General features: G+C 41.6%; 1 protein-coding gene and 1 pseudogene across 4 annotated transcripts; both read left to right on the forward strand.

Moving 5' to 3' along the window:
- The first annotated feature begins 1,907 nt into the window (after window positions 1-1,907).
- LOC146596169 (UDP-glucuronosyltransferase 1A1-like) lies at window positions 1,908-22,463 on the forward strand. Of its 4 annotated transcripts, XM_085304406.1 has the most exons (6): window positions 1,908-2,744; window positions 9,181-9,324; window positions 19,072-19,203; window positions 19,461-19,548; window positions 20,381-20,600; window positions 22,108-22,463. In XM_085304406.1, the coding sequence occupies exons 1-6, from the start codon at window positions 1,908-1,910 to the stop codon at window positions 22,403-22,405; spliced, it is 1,719 nt and encodes a 572-aa protein (XP_085160532.1). In that variant the 3' UTR covers window positions 22,406-22,463. The 4 variants fall into 4 exon arrangements, with proteins under 4 accessions (XP_085160532.1, XP_085160534.1, XP_085160533.1 ...); XM_085304407.1 differs by lacking the exons at window positions 1,908-2,744; window positions 9,181-9,324 and adding an exon at window positions 13,328-14,182; XM_085304409.1 differs by lacking the exons at window positions 1,908-2,744; window positions 9,181-9,324; window positions 19,072-19,203 and adding an exon at window positions 13,328-14,182.
- LOC146596170 (UDP-glucuronosyltransferase 1A1 pseudogene) lies at window positions 15,443-16,375 on the forward strand (annotated as a pseudogene).

Consider the following 22,463-nt stretch of genomic DNA (forward strand, 5'->3'; position numbering starts at 1 on the left):
ATCCTCGTAAAGCTTCTGTCTGTTCATTCTATGCACGGATTCACATGTAATTTAGAGCATGTCAGTAAATGTCCAAATACGGTTTTCTTATGTCCCAAGGTGTTTTACCAGCTACACAGACCCGTGGCAATCTCYCTATGGATGCTGAACCTACTTGTCAGGATGCTAGAGAGCCTGCTATCTAAGGACTTTCATGATAGATTCTAAAACATTGATTCAAAGTCCAGAGAGGTGTGCATCCACCAACACTTTGTTGAAGGTCTCTGGATAATGAGATACCGTTCACATTACACCCCATAGTCTCTTCACTGGAGGCATCAGCTGCAAGAAGGGGAGAAGCCTATCTAAGGTACATGAGTTTCAAGGAGGCATTTTTGTGTTTGGTGTGAGAGGAAGGCTTACATAGTGATAAGAATATCACATGGGTTTGTGAGACAATTTCCCATGCTGTGACAGATTTTCTTTGGACAAATCTCCTGTTTTCCCTTGCATCGGTAGTGTTGTAAGAYGGTTAGAATAGTTCTGCCCTACTTTATAAGAATAGTGGGATAGGGAGCAAATGAAGGTCTGAAACTCTTAGACTCCAGGGTGATAAGAACRATGTAATGATTTAGGTAGGTGGCAAGTTCAGTACAATTACATAGATGAACAAAATCTAAACATGGTGGCAGGTAACTGGTTTGCCAATATGATGGTAAGAAGTTGCAGACTCACATTTGTGTGGTCAGCTAATGGTGACCCAGAGCAATGCCATCTGCGCACCTGGGAAGTATTCTGTCACAAGGATGTAAAGTTGGAAGCCTGGGTTTACCTTGGCATCAGCAACAAACATTCCCCATCTGAAACTGAGAGATGTGGCATATTCATCAACCCACATAACTGCCACCCACAGCTCTGTGTCATGGGACAATCCCTGGGAAACGAGCAGAGAGCAAGTAGATTGGGTGCCCAGCTATTTCAATCTGATCTGGGCAGAAGGAAAGGGGAGATTAATTTGCATCTCCCTTCCACATCATGCCTGCTGTCATGCTGCATTGGGTTAATGTTGCTGTAAGAGTACAGTGGGAGATCGGAGAGGACTTGGGTCCTTAGAAATTATCTCAGATATATGGATATCAGAGGAAAAAATCACAGCTCTGGGAGGTGTGGTTCAACTGTAAGCCAAACCCTTTTTCGGCTGGGGGGGGGGGAAGGAATAGGGGACAGGCAGCAGCTATTCCCAGTCATTTGCGTGACTTCTGTTCACATTCACACAGTTATTTATTAGTACTACCTGGCAGCATACAAGGTAACTAAAACAAAATGTAAGGCTGGGCATGCACTATCTTCAATGAACATCTACCCTATGCTCAGGTCACCTCAGGATAGTAGCTGTTTGCACTCTGTATAGTTACTGCAGTCAGCTACCAGAGAACTGAGCTGATTCATCTGGCAGCTAGCAGCCCTCTGTATGCCCATCTGCTGTGCTCAGAGACAAGAAGCGTGAAGAGGCAAGATAAAGGTTGCTGTGCTTCGGGCAAAGAACAGGAGATGAATTGGGGTCCAAACTGCTGGGCTACCAAAGGTAAGAAGGATCGTGAGGCTGAGGTCCAAGTATGGCAAGGAGAAAAGGAGGTTGAGAGGCAGGAGCTGTAATCACAGCTTGGGAGAGTGAAGTTTATGATAGGAGATACACCTCTTTCTCATGCAAACCCGCTTTCAAAGTACAACACCCATTTCAATCTTTTATAATCATTAATCTTCTACCATGATTCCCATCGCGTGCAAACTTGTAAACGCCTAAAATGTGAGCAATTCAAAGGGGTGGAGGTATCAAAAGTTTGGCAAGAGGTGTGTTTGCACAGGTGGAGCGTAGCTACAAAAGCTTGCTAACTATCCTTGGCCTCTCTAGCGTGCAGGCTCACGACATGTTGGTTGCAGTGCTGCTCCCCTTCTTGTGCTGTCTAAGCTCTGCTGCTGCAGGGAAACTGCTGGTGATACCAATGGAAGGCAGTCACTGGCTTAGTATGAAGAAGGTGCTGGCTGAGCTGAGCAAGAGAGGACATGAAATAGTTGTCATTGCACCAGAAAGCAGAATGCTCGTAGATTCTTCCGCGATATACACGCTGAAAACATATCCTGTACCTCTCAAAAAGGATGAGTTTCAAGAACGTGTGCGTGCATTTGGTGTGGACTCTTTCAGTGAAAAGCCTTTTTTGTTCAGATTTTTGGACATCTGGGAGAATTTTAAAAAGAGCTCTGACCTGTTTAAAGCCATCTGTGAATCGTTACTGTACAACAAAGAGCTTATGAAATATATTGAAGAAAGTAAGTTTGATGTCATCTTTACAGATCCCCTGACACCCTGTGGACAGATAATTGCTTTGTACTTTTCTATCCCTTCTGCTTTCTTCTTGCGGGGTGTCCCTTGTGCTATAGACAGTCATGCTGCTCAGAGTCCAGACCCACCATCCTATGTCCCGCGACTGTTCTCACTCAATACAGACCATATGACATTCCCTCAGAGAGTGAAGAACTTTCTGATCAGCATTTCAGAGCCTTTTGTTTGCAATATTATGTTTTCAACGTTTGAAAGTCTGGCTTCAGACTTTCTCCAAAAGCCAATGACAATGACACAGCTTTTAAGTCATGGATCCGTTTGGTTGAAGAGGACGGATTTTGTCTTTGACTATCCCATGCCTTTGATGCCCAATATAATTATCATTGGAGGCATAAACTGCGGACAGAAGAAACCATTATCTCAGGTCAGTGACTGTATGGGATAGGTGTAAAAAGGGAAAAATTCAGGCAGTCAAATGCCTGCATGATCCGAGTGACATGTAATAGCCTATTTGATGTGGGCATTATTTACCTAGGGAATCTCTTTTTGTTAATTGCTGCTGTGGATGGTCTTATTCAAATATCAATTAATTAATAAAAAAAAATACTCAGCTTGGCAGCAGATTAAACTAATTTGGTTTAAGGCACTCATAGGATATTTATGAATCACCATACAGAAAGTAGGATGAGAGTAGCTGCTTCACATTACATTCACATTACATTCATCCCATGCCTTATAAATTAAATTTACAAGCCCTGCTAGCAAAAAGTAGGCTCATATCTGCATGAAGAACAGGGTGGTATAATTGACTAGCAGAACAAGATGCGATTCCACCTCCTCCTCTTGGGTCTGCCTGACACAATGATTTTGTTCTGGGAGAGAGTCACATGCTACCCTGTATTTAGTTCCAGCTGAAGTCAGGTCAGTCAGACATCACTTGCTCAGTTAATGCAAAAAGATGGATTATAACAACTCTTAAGAAAGAGACAATTGTTTAAAGAACATAAGCTGCTCATCCATTCAGAAAAGTAACTCATTGGGTTATGTGCAATAGCGTTATTTTCTGTCTTCTGTATCAGCCATGTTGTGTATGAGTCAAAAGCTATAACTTTGTGGGGAAACAGTTTTGGGCTAACAGCAGCTTCCACCACAAGAACTAGACAGATGAATTCCAAACTGAAGTCTTTTTGGAGACATATGGTTCAGAAAAGGAAATGTTGATGGGTGGCTGCTTGGGTATGTAGTCTGAAGAGACATTTGCTCGTGCCCGTGCTCTTACATGGTTCAGCGACACTTTCCACTGAATGCTATGGGCTCTTTAATACCTCTATCTTGTTGCTCCTCATGATACACGTTATCTTGTTGCCCCATGGGATGTAAGAGCAGCCTTTTACTGCAAAGCTGAAGGATAGCAGGAAAAGGCTGGAAGGGAGGATATAGCTGTCATCATCAGCTGCTGAATCTATAGCTAGCGTGATACAGCAGTTTCAGCATGCAGCAGTAAATCACATTACAAGGATAAAGTGCTACCCTTTGTGAATGCTACTTAAAAAGAAACAGGCTCTTCTCTATTCTTTTTTCACTTGACAGCTTTCTCTTAGTCTTAGAGAATGGCTTCCTCCTGTGCCCTCCAGTCTGCAAGCACCTCTACGCTTCCCCCACATTCTTAGGTGTTTTCRAACAGGAATGAATGAGGCCTCACAACAAAACAGACTGGCATTTTCCAGTGATGTCACAGCTTCCCCACAGTTATCCTTAACTGCTCTCAGGGCATTGCCTTACTGCTCCTCCCCAGTACTTCATCTGATGATACCCATTGAAAGTCCTGATCATTTCTGTGGGGCTGCTAGTGTTCAAATCTTGTTTTGTTCACAAATGTCTCTTTCAAATTGCTTTCAATCTCCCCACTTTTACTAGAGTAGTGCCTTTTCCTATCTGTTCTGTCCATCAGAGCTGCTTAATGGACTTCAGGGACAAACCCAGGCAGATCCTCCAGGAAAGCAGTGAGACTAATTCTGCCTGCAGGCGAGCCCATTTGGTAGCTGCAAGTTAAAATTAGACTCTTCTCCAAAGACCAAGCTCACTCTCATTTTAATCTTGCTCAGGGGCTAGAGGCCATAGTCCAGCAGCAATACTTATTACAGGAATAACAATTCTTTATACAATCTTCAGCAGCACTTCCAGTCCTGACTTCTTTATCTGTTCTCTTCCTACTATGCCTGTGCATCACAAAATTATGTCTAATGSCCAAATATAGTTCCGCAGTTTGCCCTGTGTCCATCATAAATACTTGTTAAGTGCTGAGACATGGCATCTTTCTTTTAGTTTTTCATCCAAACCAAAACCACCATGACTTACTATTTAAAATCAGTTCCTATCCAGAAATAAAAAAATGGTGTTGGTTTCTTGTACCTAGTGAAGTACATGGGGAATGGAGGGGCTTTTCCTTCCTATTGCTCCCAGAAGAATACAATGCTCCAGGGAAGCATAGAGAGATAGGATAGGGTGAGAATGATGCAATGTCATGTACGATACCACAGACTCAGAGATTTTCCTTTGCTCATGCAAGCTGCTGCAGCAGTGATGTTTCCTGTACACATTGGTAGCTGGAGTTGCACCTGGCCTCTGTGCTGACCTGTATGTAAATCGCAGAGCCTCCTCCTTAAGATTTGCGCATTGTGGTGTACAGTGGCATTATTTTATCATTTGATTTTGGCATAAACCTGATGAGTGTTTCAGAGCAACTGTAGAACTCCTATTTCAGATCATTTCTACCAATAGTGGTTTTAATAAAGGAAGGAAGGAAAGAGAGAGAGAAAGAAAAAGAAAGAGAGAAGGAAAGAGGGGGGAAAGGAAAGAAAGGGAGAGAACAACTTCTGAACCTTTATTAATAAGTCAGGAAATGCTGTATTTCATAACACCAATCCTCCCCCCCCAAATACGCTTCTTTACTGCTGGCTAAGAAACTGGCAGTGTTGCAGCCAGACATACTTTTAATATACCTTGTCCATGTGTAGTTTTATGTATGGCAATTCCAAATCTGAGAAAGCCATATACATAAAATTTAGAAGTGAGGAATTTGCAGAAAACACCAGGCTCTCAGTCTGATCAAAGCCTTCATCTATTTGGGGATATAAAGGCAAACTATCTTGGCATCTGCCACACTTTCTCAGCAAAATTAGCTACCGACTGTTTCTTTAAGGCAAGTTGCTGCTCACTCTCCAGGAGAGTAACTCCTTGGACTACATCTCCTATCACTTTCTGATGACTCCAAACATAACAATATCATTTAATTTCGGCTCTATGACTAACGTGCTAAAATATTAATAGTACTAGTATTTTCAAGAAGAGGAACTCTTACTCCCCTCAGTTATAACACCTGTGAAAATAATGGCAAAATTTTGTTCCAGAAAATCATAATAACCTCTTCACTGGCTGGAGAATTTAACCTGATGCTTTAGCTATTGCTCGTGTTAAAACACTGTTAGAAACAGCATGAATAATAAACATTTTAATACATGCTTTCAGCAAGCCCATTTCTTTCCAAGTGGCAGCACTATTCAAAGGCTTGGAATTTTTTTTTAATAAAATCTAATTTTATTTTGCAACTGACATCTGGCATACTTTTAAAGTCAGCAAAGTGGAACAATCAGAAAGGAGCAATCCCAAGGGAGCACCAGACACTACATGCGGTTCTACTCCACCCAGTTTCATTCATCAGGTTCCTTAAGTTTTCATCAGTGAATTGAATGGTTGCTAGCAACTGGTTTTACAGGAAAAGCTGGATCGTTAAGTGGGAATGTGAGAATGTGGCAGGGGACTGTGTGGTTACATAAAATCTGTCAGCTCAGGGCAGAGGACCAGACTTGGGATGTCTAGGAACATGGCTCTTGTGAGTAAACACAGTTCCCTAGTCTCTGTAGGGGTCTTTGCTTTCCTGTCTCTGTTTTGCTTGACGAATAGCGGAAAGCTGTTGGTGGTGCCAATGGATGGGAGTCACTGGCTCAGCATGCGGTCAGTGCTGGAGGCCCTCGGCCAGAAAGAGCACAAAATTGTTGTCGTTGCACCAGAAGTAAATTTGAACGTGAAGCCATCTGAACATTACACTCTCAAGACATATCCAGTGCCTTTAACTAGGGAAGAACTGGGAGCAAGCATGCATTCATTTGCTAATGATCTTTTTGAGAGAAGACCTTTTTTCCAGAGAATCGCTACACTGTATGAAAAAGTTCAAGTCATCTCTGATCTCTACTTCTCCTCCTGTATGAATTTACTGCACAATAAGGATCTGATGCAGTATCTTGAAGGGAATAAGTTTGATGCGGTTCTCACAGATCCTGTTGTACCATGTGGACAGATAATGGCTCTCCATCTCTCTGTCCCATCTATTTTCTTTTTACGAGGACTCCCTTGCAGTTTTGATTTGCAGGCTGCTCAGTGTCCAGACCCTCCTTCTTATGTCCCAAGAACATTTACAGACTACTCAGACCACATGACATTTATCCAGCGAGTGGAAAACTTTTTTCTGAAGTCATCAGAATCCTTTCTTTGCAACTTTGCTTATTTGCCATTTGAACATCTGGCCTCAGATTTTCTCCATAGACAAATAACAATGAAAGAGCTTTTAAGTCATGGATCCATTTGGCTTAAAAGAATGGATTTTGTTTTCGAGTATCCCATGCCAGTGATGCCCAACATAGTTTTTATTGGAGGTATAAACTGTGGACAGAGAAAGCCATTACTTCAGGTCAGTGATTTCCTTATTAAAATACATTAAAGTTTGAAGGGAAAATGCTATTTGCAAGCACCTTGCTGTATGCTCTGTGTGTACATAACATTGGTTAGTGGGATTTWCATGTGCTGTAAGATGCACTTTAAAGAGGAGGAAAAAAGATGAAACACTGACTTGATTTCAATTCTCTCCTCTCCCATTATTGCAGGGACTCTTCTAACAGGAAGTTAGCATTTTTGCTTAGACAGTCTTTTCTTTGGGTTAGGTAGGAATAATTGTTGTTTATCACAACACTCTGACTAACAAGCCACAAAGCTATGAGTGAAGGTGGTCCATGTGCTACTAGCAGGGGGCTGCAGCTGTTTGTACCTCAGACTCTTTATATTTTGTTGTCACAGCTGATTTTTAGAAACAACTGATTTTTTTCCAGCTAACAGAAGTATCTTTGCAGAATTTAGACATAAAGTGTCATAATGTGTCAAACTGATGGGCAATGTTCTCATTGCTCTGTCAATTCAGGCTTAATGCTTTCACAACATTGATTCCCAAAACTGATTGTGTCTAGAGCTGGAGTAGTAATGGACCAGTAAAGGTCCATTAAAAAACATCTGATGTATACTAGCAATCTCCATGGTAAATTCTTGTATTGTGAACAATACTTATGGGCAATCATTTTTATAATCAATTTCTATATYTTTATAATATTTGCAGATTGTCTGCAAATCCTGGCCTATGCATTAGTGTTGCTTACTTTCATGCCTCGGGGGCATTTTCTTCCCAAGCTGTTCCAGAAAACATTTATGAGTTATTATTTATGAGTTATAAAACCTATTTTGAATAGATTTGGCAAAAAACATGCTCTTATCCTTCTGCCTTCCAGCCTCTACCTCCTCCCCCCAAAAGGCCTTTGAGCAAAACAAACTTTGGTCAATTTTCCATTTTCATTGCAGGGTCAAAATGTAAAAAAAAAAAAAAAAAAAAAAAACACCTTATTTCCTATACCAAGAATTAATATTTTTCTATTGTTTTACACACAGAATGAATTACAATGGCAGGAGGGAAGGAACTGTTTTGTTTGCTAAAAATCTTTGGTTGGAAAAATAGTGATTTGTTAGTCAGCATTTTTTAGGGGAGCCACTGGATGAAGGATCCCCTCCTTTCCTTAAATCCTAGTGTTCATCCAGAAGAAACAGCTGGAAGTCGTCAGTCTAGCTATTGCTCTCATTACAGCCATGCCAAGTTTGCTGAACTTTAATACCTCTTATTCCGTTTTTTTGCCATGTCACTGATTATACATTTACCACACAGCAAATTAGTCCAAAGATCGATAGTTAAAAGTGTAGCGCAGATAGCTTCAAAGTGTGAAGCTCTGGTATTCTTTCTGTGCAGCCCTCACCAGATATCTGCAGAAATGGCTCTGAAGCTTAGTTCTCACCTACAAATCACAGTGGTGCTGGTTCTGCTTCTGTCCGTGTGCAATTTGGCTGCTGGTGGGAAACTGCTGGTGGTGCCGATAGATGGGAGTCATTGGCTCAGCATGCGCGAAGTGGTGGATGGTCTTGGGCAGAGAGGACACGAAATAGTTGTCATTGCACCTGAAATAAGCTTACATATCAAGCCATCAGAGAATTTTGTTATGAAAACGTACCCCGTACCTTTCACAAAGGAAGAGCTGCATGAACATTTCCGTTCTTTTTCACAACAAATATTTGAAGAAGGATCTTTTCTGGAAAGATTCGTTAAAATGTACCAAAAAATGAAAAGAGCCTCTGCCCTGTTCCTGTCTACCTGTACACACTTACTATTCAACAAAGAGCTTGTCGGATACCTTGAGGAGAGCAAGTTTGATGCTGTCTTTACAGATCCCTTTCTACCCTGTGGGCAGATATTGGCAGAGTATCTTTCAGTCCCTTCTGTGTTTTTCTTGCGGGGAGTACCATGTGGTTTAGAATTTGAAGCCACTCAGTGTCCTAATCCTCCTTCTTATGTCCCCAGGACGTTTTCAGGCACTACTGACCGTATGACTTTTTTTCAGCGCGTGAAAAATCTCATTTTTGACTTCCCACGTTTTTTTCTCTGTGATTTTGTTTATCATCCATATACAAATCTGGCTTCTGAGTTCCTTCAGCGGGACGTGACTGTGCCAGATCTCTTAAGTCATGCATCTATTTGGCTCATGAGGTTAGATTTTGTGTTTGAATATCCAAGACCATTGATGCCCAACATGATTGTAATTGGAGGAGTAAACTGTGTTCATGAGAAGTTACCTCAGGTGGGTCATGTTCTGTTTTTCCTTGTTCTGACTTCTGAATTCTCTACTTTCACAAGAGTGGAATTTTGTGTTGGAGATAGGAATTAAGCCTTTCCAATTAGGGTGATTTATCAAAAAACTTGTGAAGGAAACTATGTTTCCTTCACTTTCTTCCATAGTTTCTATTTTTTTTTGCATGGGTAGATACATCTCTTCATTTGAAAAGTATGCTTGATTGAGTGATAGTATTATCTTTTCCTACAGTAGGAAATCATTCTTCTATTTGACTTCTGAAGATGTGACTTCATTTTTCTGTATCCTAGGCCAGTGATGCTCCTCATTGGAATCTTTAGCTAGAATTAGAAACCAAGCATAGCTTAAGTAACTTTATCTTTAAAAAGGAATGTTGGATTTATTACGGTTGACTTTTTTGGGACATATATTGAAATACATTTTGTGGTATGTTACATAACATTGTACTTTCTTAGTTCTCTCAGAGAATGATGAAGGAGCAGCAGGCAAGTCTGAGTGGTTGTCAGAAACATGCAGCTGGGTATGAACCACAACATTTTGCATATCTATGTAGCAGGGATATGCATGTACAGAGAAATGCACTTCAGACTTCTTTCCTAGGGCACCCTTGCTGCATAACTATTTCTTTCTTTGCAATGAATTTACTTCTTCACTAGGACATTATCAAGGCAGGAATCAACAAGAATATAACATGTTGTGGACTTTCAGGCTAATTGCTGTCTCTGTTTACATGCATTTATTAGAACTTTTTGCCTCTATGATGACTATGTGAGATTAGAGATCAAATCAATTTTATAGAGCCTGAAAAGGCTACTATGGTGGCTTAGTAGATCCTGGTCCTAAACAAGAGAGCTGCTAAAGCTACTTGGCATGATTTTCACCTTGATTTTCTTACTGATGTTGTTGAAGTTCAAGAGAAATCCTCATCCTTGTAGAAAAGCTGATGAACTATGGACTGAATGAGCAGACAGTGAAGTGGACTGAAAACTAGCTGAACAGCAGAGCTCAGAGGATTGTGATCAGTGGTGCAAAGTCTCATTGGAAGCCTGTAGCTAGCAGTGTCTCCTGGGGTCAATACTGGGTCCAATACTGTTCAACTTATTTATTAATGACCTGGATGAAGGTACAGAGTGAGATGTCCCATCACAGACTTGTACTAGGAGTCAATGCAGTGGAAGTAGCTATGTCAGGGTTGTGTGTCCTGCAGACAATATTTGGCTTACGGCAGTGCATGAATTGTTTGGAGATCCTGTGCTGACAGTGAAAAGGTAGAGACAGAAGACTGCAGTGGCACATTCCCCTGTGTCCTGGGTTAAAGACAGTTCACACAGTCCACATAGGCCCCATAAATGAGAACTGGCTAGGCAGCMTATCAGAAGCTCTTCAAGAGAACAGTGGATAGGGCTGATAAAGTTTATTACTGTACTGCTGCAATGTAAGTGCTTTTAACATTTGGGCCCTTGCAAGCGGCAAGAGTTTATCCGTGTATTGCTCRGCACATTTTTGACTGCAAGGCTACCACTTTCATGCTCACTTTCAAATCGCTAGAGATCTGACCCTCTCAGGAGCCCTTTGTCACAAACAAGCAGCTGCTTATGGTGCTGCTGGATGGCAGTCAGCAGCTCTTTGTGCTTGCAGATGACTGCAGTCAGAAGAGGTGTGAAAGAGTTGGCTCTGCAGCAGCAGAACAGTTCTCCTACTAAAGATCAAAGAGATAAAGCATAGAGACAGATCATCTGCTGTTCCCAGAGGAGAGTGTAGATGGACCTTTCTCACTGAGGAGGCCTCAGAGAAAAGTTCTTTAAGAATAAATCTTAAAGAGGTCGAAGAGGGAACAATGCTGCCCTCCAACTCCCCCAGCTTTCATACCCTGGGGCACAATCGTTGTATAACAAAAGAACATCCTGTAGCATTGACCGCTGTGTGTTCTAGGTCCAGATCTTCAGACTGTCACAAGTCCCATTGGGGCATTTGCATCAAAATTATCACTCAGTTGTGCTTTTACAGGAACTGCTACTACTCCTCTGATGGGATGTTGAATGTATAATTCTTATCCTGCCCGAATCTTGTCATTCTAGGAACTATTTTAAACACCTCTTTCATATCTGGTATTGGTCAAGAGTCTCGTAAAAATTAACATTCAGGAGTACTGTGGTGCTCTCCCTCCCTTCCACTAAGCATGCATTTCCTCTGCCTTGGTCTTGAGGCTGCCTTGTTTGGAAGTAGCTTCTTTCTCCACCCTCTCTCCTCTCCACAGACACACTCCGTCACCAAAGTCTTTATGAAGGTGAGGAGGCTTTGCTAATGCTGGGAATCTGACATCCTCATCTCAGCGTGGCTTTGCAGTGCTAGAGAGAGGTGGAAGATCTTGCTCATGGAGAAAGGAGTGGCCTCTGTTATGTTGAGTAGTGATGTGGATTTGACACGTCTCTAGCCCATGCAAAAGCTTCAGCCCATGCAAGGCTTTCAGAAATGCAGTCCCATCCAGAACCACACTTGCCTCTTTAGTAGACCACTCTTTACTGTTCATCTAGTAGAAACAGGTGGGAGTTATCTGGTGTATCAAGAACTCTCATTAGTCTGTATAGTCTGTTGAACTTTAACACTGTCATATTCTGTTTTTTCCATGTTCTTGTAAGCTTCTATGTTCTCTAGACCACCTTGTATCACAGATTTTCTTAGAGAAGTATTTTTAACTAAGTGATAGGAAAGGGCTTCAAATTGATTTTCTTTTTCTTTACCAAGAAATTCCAGTTCTCCTTTCAAAGAAGGTATCTGAGTATCTCTGTATCTATTTAACTATCTATCTAAAGCTCCTTTCTGACCTCAGCTGTTCTGTGATTCTGTGATTCCCTGTTACAGTGAGATGTTTTCCCATTTATCAAGGAAAAAAAATGTGCGCATGTAGCTGCTGCAGATAACTCACTGTAAGGCACATGAGAATACCTTCCATACACTTCTTTCAGGTTTTGGTCTTTATTATCACCTTACTGTATCAACTAGAGATAAAATTTTGCTTAAACAGGCCTTATAGTGGGATGACATTATCTTTTCTGTCTTTTTCTGATGAATTAGAGAATCTGGGTGGGCGTGAAGTTTGAAATTCTTTCCCCTTTMCTACAGATTCCTTAGGTGTCACAGTCCTTGCTGTGTAGAGCAAGGATGCTCAGTCTCCCCCTGCTTCTGGTAACCACAGGACAGAAGAAGTGTGGAGTTCCTATTGGCTGATACCACAGGCAAGCATTAGTAGCTCCCTTTAGAAAGGATTTTCAAGAAATTCAAAAAAGTTGTTTGGCCCAAGGCAGTCAGTTATGAACTCTTATAGCCCCTTTTGAGCAAGGACTGCAAATTCTACTGCATCATCAACTACATAGAAAGGTGTTTGGTTAATAGGTTATCCAAACTCCAATGACCCCCACTGTTTGGAATGCTGACTTCTCACATTTTAGAACATGCTATGTGACCTCCARAAACCTTTCTCAGCAAAGATTTCAGAGAGGAAGTTGGGGATTTGGGTCTTGCATGTTAACAGCACAATGGCAGTTCTTAATGAATGTTATGCTTCTTTAAAACAAACTCTCTGGAGAAGCTTAGTGGCAGTGAAAGTTAGGAAGTGGCACTCCTGACTTGAATGTGGCACAGTAGAGTCATGTGAACAGTGACTCGCTTCAAACAACCCTGACCCAGAAAAATCGCTCTATACATGGCTGCTCTCATAATCTAAGATCCTTCTAATTGTACTAAAGATAACTTAAATATTTATTGCTGGAACTCCTGTGGTAGTACTCTTATCAATGTTTTTAGCATAGTTTAAAATGCGATCTTTGATCTCCAGCAATCCATCTTAGCAAATATTTTGTAGAGGTAAAGGTTAAAGATCATGAAGTTATAAATGAGGTCCTCCTAGTTTTTGCTTTCATATACTTCTTGAAAAAGGTACAAAGGAGCAGTTCTTTTTTTCCTTCCTTCATTTCTTGTTAACAGCTTCATGACAGTCATGTGGAGGTACCGGGTAAATGATGGTCTTGTTCTTCTTCTGTCTTTCTGGAGTTTGGCAGAAGCTGGGAAGCTCTTGGTTGTGCCTCAAGATGGAAGTCATTGGCTTAGCATGCGTGTGGTTGTGGAAAAACTCTGGGAAAGGGGACACGATATTGTTGCAGTAATTCCAGAAGCCTCTTTGCTCATGAAGAGCTCAGAAAATTTCACCGTCAAAACATATTCTGTGCCTTACACACAGGAATCTTTGGATAGATATTACCATTCCATTGGTAAAGATTGTTTTCTTGACCTTCCCCTTCTAGAAAAAATTGCAAGTTTACTCAAAAATATATCGGAAATGACCACCATGTTCTCTTCTACCTGTCGGCATCTTCTATATGATGAAGAGCTAATGAAACACCTCCAGGATAGCAACTTTGATGCTGTTATGATGGATCCTGTGTTGCCTTGTGGACCAATTGTTGCTGAATTTCTCTCCCTCCCTTCAGTGTACTTCATGCGTGGTCTTCCTTGTGGCTTAGACTACAAAGCTGCCCAGTGTCCTAGTCCTTCTTCTTTTGTGCCAAGAATTTTCACATCCAGTTCAGACCACATGACATTTACAGAGCGTGTGAAAAACCTCCTGTTAGGTTTTTCAGAGCATTTACTTTGTTATCTGTTATACTCAAAATATGAGAACTTAGCATCTGAGTTTCTTCACAGAGATGTAACAGTACTGGAACTGTTTAGCACAGCATCCATTTGGCTGATGAGATATGACTTTGTTTTCGAGTATCCACGCCCAATAATGCCTAATATGGTCTATGTTGGAGGCATCAACTGTAAGCAGAAGAAACCATTATCAAAGGTTAGTCACTTTTTAGGTTGAGAGTATTGCTGCATTTATTAGAGATTATTTAAGAGCTTTGCTTTTTTAAAGTCTTTCCTATTTAGAATTTGTGCTTGAGACAATATGTGATTGAATGCCAAGATGCTGTGACTTGGAAGTCTCAGGCTCTAACAACTGATCACAAAAAATATGGATTTGTTACATTGCAAGCAGCGGAAAGGTTTCTGCCAAGGCGAGCTTAGGTTGTTAGTCATGTTGTTGCCCTTTCCTAGGTACAGCCTAGCTAGGCATGAACATATTTGATACTCATGGTATGTGTGCTATATCTACATAAATGACAAATAAATTGAAAGTCATTAGATTTAATATCCCAAATAGTTGTGGAATATTGGATAAATTCCAGAGACTTAATTGGACAAAACAAAGGGGAATTTAGAAATGACTCTATAGAGATTGATGATGCAGATGAATACCCTAAAACTTAGCAAGGTGTGTAATTAAACATGGTGCAGGGAGCTGTTTTGCCTCTGGAGTTGTGTAAGTTGCAGTGGAAGATAGCATACATGACTAGAAAAAGAAGCCTTCAGGAGCAGGATTTTGTCTGCTCCCACTGTTTGATTTGTTTAGATCTCCCTAGTGGGCTGTTTAAACAGAGCAGATATCAGTCACTGACACTGCTTTTCAGACCACAGAGGTGCTGCAACAGCAGAAGGTATTGTTAGGATTGCACTGCATTAATTGGTGAACTTAGGGCTTTCACTCTGATATCTGCTATAATGCAGAAACGAAGCTGAAGGTAAACCATAGCAACCCATAGCRTATCGAATCTCTGTCAATTGTTACCTCTTGTTTAAACTAACAGCACAAAACAATCCGAAGGTCACACTTCTGTTACATGCTTTCTGTCCAATCAGCTGAACTGATTCAAGGCTAGAAGTTCATAATTAGCTGGTTATTAGTAAGCTTGTGATCTCTTAGTACGATGCTACCTCCCATTCATGGCTCTGTTCAGCATTTGAATGTCCTAGAGTTAATTCAGGCATTCATCTTTACTCTGCAGTGCCCAGTGGCTTAGGGTCATCACTGTGTGTGCAGATGAGTAGTTCAACTTTTACCCAAGTAGAAGTTAAATATTATCCTCATTTCCTCTTGCAAACATCCATTAAAAATTAAACATTTTCCCTTAGTGAAGACTGAGTGCAAAGTAACACACAACCAATTCTTTGTTCCTGCAATAGTTTTGCTGTCATTTAAAACCTTGCTGGCATATTCTGCCGCATGAGGAAAATGGTTTCTTTATTTCCAGGATTTAATTCCTCTGTTGCCTGGGCTATATTTTTCCTTCTTTTGTGGACCTTTTCTGAAGGAGGAAAGCTTTTGATTGTACCTATCGATGGCAGTCACTGGCTCAGCATGCGCCCGGTTGTGGAGCGGCTCAGAGAGAGAGGACATGAAATAGTGGTTCTTGCGCCAGAGATAAATTTGCGAATAYATTCATCAGCCCATTACACCATGAAAACATACTCTGTGTCCTACAGCAAGGAGTATGTGGAGGCAGAATTTAAAAAGCTGGGCTATAAGATTTTCACACCTCAACCCTTCTTGGAAAAAATGGCAAAAATGGCAAATATTACAACAATGTTTTTTGATTCTTGCAAACGGCTACTAGCTGACCAACAGCTGATCAAATACTTTGAAGAAAGTGCATTTGATGCTGTCCTTATGGATCCTTTCTTTCCATGTGGCCAGATAGTGGCTGAACATCTCGCCGTACCTTCTGTTTACCTCCTAAAGGGACTTCCATGCAGTCTAGACTTCCATGCTACCCTCTGTCCAAATCCTCCTTCTTACATTCCACGGTTCTTCACCCGCTATACAGATCACATGACATTTTCTCAGCGTGTGCATAATCTTATAGTTAGCTTGAGTAATTCTCTGGTTTGTCTTTTTCTTTACTCACCATACGATCATTTGATCAAAGAATTCCTCCAACAAGAGGCAACATTGCTCGAACTTTTAAGCCATGCATCCATTTGGCTCATGAAATATGATTTTGTGTTTGAGTACCCCAGGCCTGTAATGCCCAACATGGTTTTAGTTGGAGGCATAAGCTGCACTCAGGAACAATCATTGTCACAGGTTAGTTACTTTTTYTTTCTTTGTTCAGATATGACTACACTGTTTGCTTCCACATGGAGCTCTGAGCAGTAACAAGTAATAGGTGAAAGAATAAAGTGGAAATGGCTAAGGAAATGTTTTGCATCCCTTCATCCTTTGTGCAATGAGGAGAAAATTACTTTGTAAGAGATTTTTCAGATTTCCAGACAAGCACTCATGAAAATCTATCTGTTTTCTGTTTTCAGGAATTTCATTTTGTGTATCTGTTTACAAGACTGACTGGGATTGTTTAGCCTGGAAAAGAGAAGGCAGAGGGGGATCCTATCAATGTGTATAAATACCTGAAGGAAGGGTGTAAAGAGGATGGGGCCACTCTTTTCAGTGGTGCCCAGTGACAGGACAAGAGGTAACAGGCAGAAATTGAACCACAGGAAATTCCACCTGAACGTGAGGGGGAATTTCTCCACTGCGAGAGTGACGGAGCACTCGAACTGGTTGCCCAGAGAGGTTGTGGAGTCTCCTCTGGAGATCTTCAAGGCCTGCCTGAATGCAACCCGGTCTAACATGCTCTAGATGACCCTGCTTGAGCAGGGAGKTTGGACTAGATGATCTCCAGAGGTCCCTTCCAACCTTACTGATTCTATGAGGAATTATGACAAAGCCAAATAATTCTATGAAAAGCAATGGGTACAAACTGAAACACATGAAGCTCTGTCTGAACCTAAGGAAAAACTACTTGACTGTGAGGATAACAAAACACTGGCACAGGTTGCCCTGCGGGTCTGTGGAGCCTCCAACTTTGGAGGTATTTAAAAGCCATCTGGACAGCATCCTGGGTAACCAGCTCTAGGTGATCTCCTCAACTATTCAGTGATTCTGTGACTTGCTGCTAGCCAGGGTAGTGCAACAGACCAAATAATGCTGGTCCTCTGCCCTTGAGCAGAGGACAATTTATGAAGAATTTCAGAAACTATGGCAGATATGAATGAAATCCTTGCCCTGCAGTGAAGTAGCAAGTTATCTGCTTCTTTTATGTTAAAAAGTCTGTTTCAGATCTGGACTACAAGTGTATTTTGCCTAACCTATACCAAACATCCCAGAGATGGGATGTCTGCCACTTTCCAGCATGCGGTCTGCCTATTTCCTGGTGCTTTCTCTCATTTTTCAGTGAGTGTCTACTGCAGATTCTGTCTGTGAAGGTGGTGTGGTGCACCCACCTGGTTGGGTAGGTCTAAATGTTGAGCATTGCTTCTTGCTGAGCAGATACTGATTAAAATATGTCTGTATGAAAGACTTAAGCAAAATAATCTGCATATTTTCAAAGCATGGCTGCAAAAAGTTTCATAATGGCAGTGAAGGGCATTTCTGAGCCGGAGGGCAGACCTTGGTACACAAAACCATTTAAAGAATAGAACAAAACTAATGGCCCCACAGAAAATAAATAGGGCTAAATACACCTTGAAACAGCATCTATGGTGCATCGGATCCACCGGATGAGGAACTTAAAAAAGCAAGTCAGCCACTGACCAAAGAATTTTGTACCAGAAGCACGTTTGTAGTTCATCTAGGAGTCCAAGGCAGTTTCAAATGTCAGTGAATTTGTACAGAATTGAGCCCTGAGTTCCTAACCAGGTATCCAAAGACTTACAGAGAACATGTATTTGGATGAATTTTGTATGGCAGAATCACGCCCTGAAATTAGAGTTAGAGCTTAYCTGGTTTGCCAGTATGAGAGCATCCGTTCTGCTGTTCAGGGTGCCTCTATCAGTAAACCTTCCAAGGCTCCTTCCATTTGGGATCCGTTCTCAAACAAAGGGCTGCAGTAGTCTGGTCAGCCATGAAAACATATTACGGAGCATAAATTAAGAGAGTCAGTTCTGGTTATCCCTCAGACCCTAGACATTACATTTCAATTGACAGACTTGCAAGAACATTTATTTCATTTTATTGAGATGAAAATATTCATTTTATGCCTGATGCTCACAGCAGTTCCCTCCAATTTTGTCTTCCCTTCCCTGGCTTCACCATTTTTTTTCTCTGTAGCACAGGATTTTTGTTCCAGCCTTCAGCTGGTTTTATGCTTCATCAGAATTCTTGTGTTTTTGCATTCTAGTGACAGCTCTTCCAGTCTATCTTTTATTTAAATCAAATAAACAAAACAGATAATAAAATTGGCAGCAGTTTGATATTATCATACTCAAGACAGACCCAATAAATACAGATACTAATAGGTAAAGCTCTTTACTCTCAGGACTTTTTTCTTTTCTTTTTTTTTTTTTAATTCTCTCTTGCAACTTGATGGTCTGAAAGGAAGAGTGTCAGCTATTAAACCCAGATCATCTGACATACAATAAATGTCAAAATAAAACACAAGGTATTTACCTAGGGGCTGGTTGCTTGGCAAAATATGATAATGAATAGATCTGTTTAATTAGTCTTTTTCAGTTCATCCTTTTTAATTCCTGTTTTTCATTTGCACAGAAACTGAAGACTTTGAATAGGCAGAATTTGCTGCAAGACTGTTCAGTAAACTTTTTCTCATGTCCATACTGAATCTTGCCCAGGGCCCCAATTCTGCAGACATTCACCTGTTTAACTTCACTCATCCACTTGTCCTAATTGCTTTTTTGGGACTCATTTACATATAGATAAATAATTCCTGATCAAAATTTTAGTTATGCTGCCTGTTCATCTTATTGCCTTTGCAGATAATTGGGTGGATGTGCAAGAGAAATTACAGATTATGACACGGGAAGGATTTTGACTGAGGGTGTTGGTTRTGTTTGCAGGAATTTGAAGCCATCGTGAATGCTTCTGGAGAACATGGCATTGTGGTCTTCTCTCTGGGCTCCATGGTCTCTGAAATCCCAATGAAGAAAGCCATAGAAATCGTAGAAGCCTTGGGATCAGTCCCTCAGACGGTACAGTTTGCCTCTCCCCCTTCCGACCCAGCAATTCAACACTGTATTCAAATATAGTATCTTTGGCTTCTAAAGTGCCCAGTCTTCCCGTCTTTTTCCTGATCCCTTCGGCAGAACAAAATGTCATCCCGGCTACAATTGTTAATGAAACAGGCTTTGTGCATCACTGACATTTCAGCTTTGTTTTATGAAACCCACAGAGGAGCAGCAAGAGGTTGCTTACTGAGAATTAACCTTGTGTTTCTACCTCCTGAAAGGTTCTCTGGCGTTATACAGGAGAGGTGCCCCCCAACCTGCCAAAGAACGTAAAGCTCGTCAAATGGCTGCCACAGAATGATCTTCTAGGTAGGTCTGAGACACCTTAGGTGACCTGCAAATAACTCAGCATGTTTCTTTTTATCTGATAAGGTAGTTGTAGGACACCATTACCATTACCTGCACTGACTCCTTGCGTCACAGTAGGTCACAGGATTTCCATAAAGCCATTACTGCTTGAACCAGAGCTTGTCTTTTAGAAACTCATCTGCTTGTGATTTCAAAATTGCTGAATTRTAGAAGAACACTGGAAAAGTGTTCCAACACTTGATTATGCTCACTGTCAAAGTGGGGTTTTATTTCTATCTAGCCTCAACACCCAACCAGGGATTATTGCCATGCTGTTCTCTACCGGATTGAAGAGGGAATTTAAGTTCTCTGAGTGAGTGTTTCCAGGCATATCCTTGTGTTTTTAAAGCAGTGGTGTTATACATGTCAGAAGTGCGTATGTTAGTTAGAGAACAGGGAGAAAGTGGCAGGGCTTGGCTATAGGAGAGCTGCAAAAYAAGCAAATGGAAAGACATGATAAAAAAAAAAAAATCAGTAGTAACAACCTCTTTGACTTCCCTTGGACTGTGATTTCAGCCTCAAATATGAGAAGCTTTAGAGGARTATCTAAGGCTTTTCAGAGGCTACCAAAATCACAATGGAACTCTACAATCTATGTTCATTCAGTCCCCCATAATGCCCTGTTCCCTGCAGCCCTAAGTCTGTCCATAAGTAAGTGATGACCCACAAACAAGTATAAAGTTATTGATTTATACCTATAAATAAATKCTACTTTTTGCAACTTTCTCCCCCAGGATATCCTACTGTGACTTAACAAACCAAATGGCTAAACAAGTCTTTCTTTCCTCCACAGCTCACCCTAAGGCTCGTGCCTTTATTACCCATGGAGGCTCACATGGTATTTATGAGGCCATATGCAATGCAGTGCCAATGGTACTGATGCCTTTATTTGGAGACCAGATGGACAACGCCAAGCGAATCGAGACACGGGGAGCAGGATTGACACTGGATATACTTGAAATGACTTCGAAGGACATATCCGATGCCCTGCATGCAGTTATTAATGATAAAAAGTCAGTAGTAGGAGCACAGCCTTTTTCTGGCTGGTGGCTGCACTCTAGCTTCCAGTTTTACAGAACACTRATTATTCCCCTTCTTATATAAAAGATGTTACATCACTGAGAAGCCAGTGTCTGCCCTGGGTTAGCCTCATCCTGTCACTGGCTGCATCGTTCTCACTGCTTGGTATTATGAGCATTAGGTGATGAGACCTGGCTGATCTGAAAGGATGCAGGTATCTGAAAAGATGGGATATAAATGCAGTGGGAGAAAATCAGGTTGATAAAAGCTATGTCATATGATTAAAGCCAGTACTCCAGGCAGTGATGTAGAGGGCTTTGACACAATGCGGTAGGAAAGGCAAACAGTGGAGGAARGTGTGGCAAACTGTGCTTTTGTTCCCCAAATCAGTGGTGAAACAAATCAGTGGTAAGCCTGAAAAGGCTGAAAGGGTCAGTTGCCTCACCGATTTTCTTTGCATGAAGCAACTAACTCCAGTTCCTCAGCTAGAGCATTCTCCTTTCTGGTGCTCCCTTTAACCTTTTGCTCATCCCAGCTGCCTCTCTTCTGGCTGTCCTGAGGTTCTACCTTGTGGGACAGCCTCCAGATCAGAATTGCCTCCCCTGCTATCTCAGTCCTCCTGGCTGGATAATGTACTGGTAGGCATAACCGGAGAAGCTGTCTGCACAGCAGCAGGAGGAAGGAGACAAGTGGTAGAGCCCCAGAATAGTCCAGAGGCAGGTATTGTGTCTGCAGGCATTGTCTTCCAGCTGGCAAGATTTACTAACCACAGCTAATATCAAGAAATTATTCTACAGACCAGTTTTCTCAGTCACTTCTTTTTCCCTAGGATTCATAAAGAGCGGTATTCATAGATAAGATGCTGCCTGGCTCAGTAATACTGCAAAATCTGGCACGAAGTAGAAGCAATATGCAAGGATAGCTGAGGAGGTGCAAGGAACTGCACTAGACAGCATAGTATTGCAATCCGTATTCCCAGGGGGTTTTAAGGCATCACAGCAAAGAGGAGCTTTAAAACATATGTTTCTCTTCCCCCTCCCATTCTCTGTTGTCTTTAGGGCCTCTCAGTCATTGGCATCCTCTTCTCCATCATGTTTTTGAGTAATGCTACCTTACTACCATTGTTTCCTAAACACTGTTCATCTTTTGATAATTTATATGTTCTGCCCTTCAGATGTACGGCTTTTCTACAACCCGTCTCACATTTCAGCTAGCTGCCTTCATCCATCATCTCAGATATTTTGCTGACAGCTCAAACTAAGCTTTTCTACTTCTTTTTCGGATACCTTTTCTCCATTATCTGCTATTGAAAACAGCACTTTTGCAGGACCCTAACCTTGCCATTGCCCTTCCCTCTGACAGTGGGGAACACACAAGGAATCTCCCTGTGGTCCATCAGACAACAGACACTATATCATTCCTTCTTCCTAGAGATACACAGCCTTCTCAAACTTTCTAAACACAAAGTCATTGGAAACACTCAACTTCTTTTCTTGGCAGGTACAAAGAGAACATCAAACGTCTCTCGGACCTTCATCTCGACAGACCCATCCACCCCCTGGACCTGGCCGTGCACTGGGTGGAGTTTGTGATGAGACACAAAGGGGCCCCTCACTTGCGACCTGCTGCTCATGAACTCAACTGGATACAGTACCATTCCCTGGATGTCATTGCCTTCCTCCTGGCTGTGGTGCTTCTCTCCATGTTCATTTCTCTGAAGTGCTGCCTCTTCTGCTACCGGAGGTGCTTCCATAAGAAGGGAAGGACCAACAAACCAGCCAAATCCAAGTCCCACTAGCAGATGAAACTGGTGGTGGGAGATAAGGCTTCTACTCCCATATGCAAGGATTACAGAA

Source organism: Rhea americana, unplaced genomic scaffold (genome assembly GCF_003343005.1).
Source record: "Rhea americana isolate MKP2758 unplaced genomic scaffold, rheAme1 scaffold_209, whole genome shotgun sequence".
NCBI lineage: Eukaryota > Metazoa > Chordata > Aves > Rheiformes > Rheidae > Rhea > Rhea americana.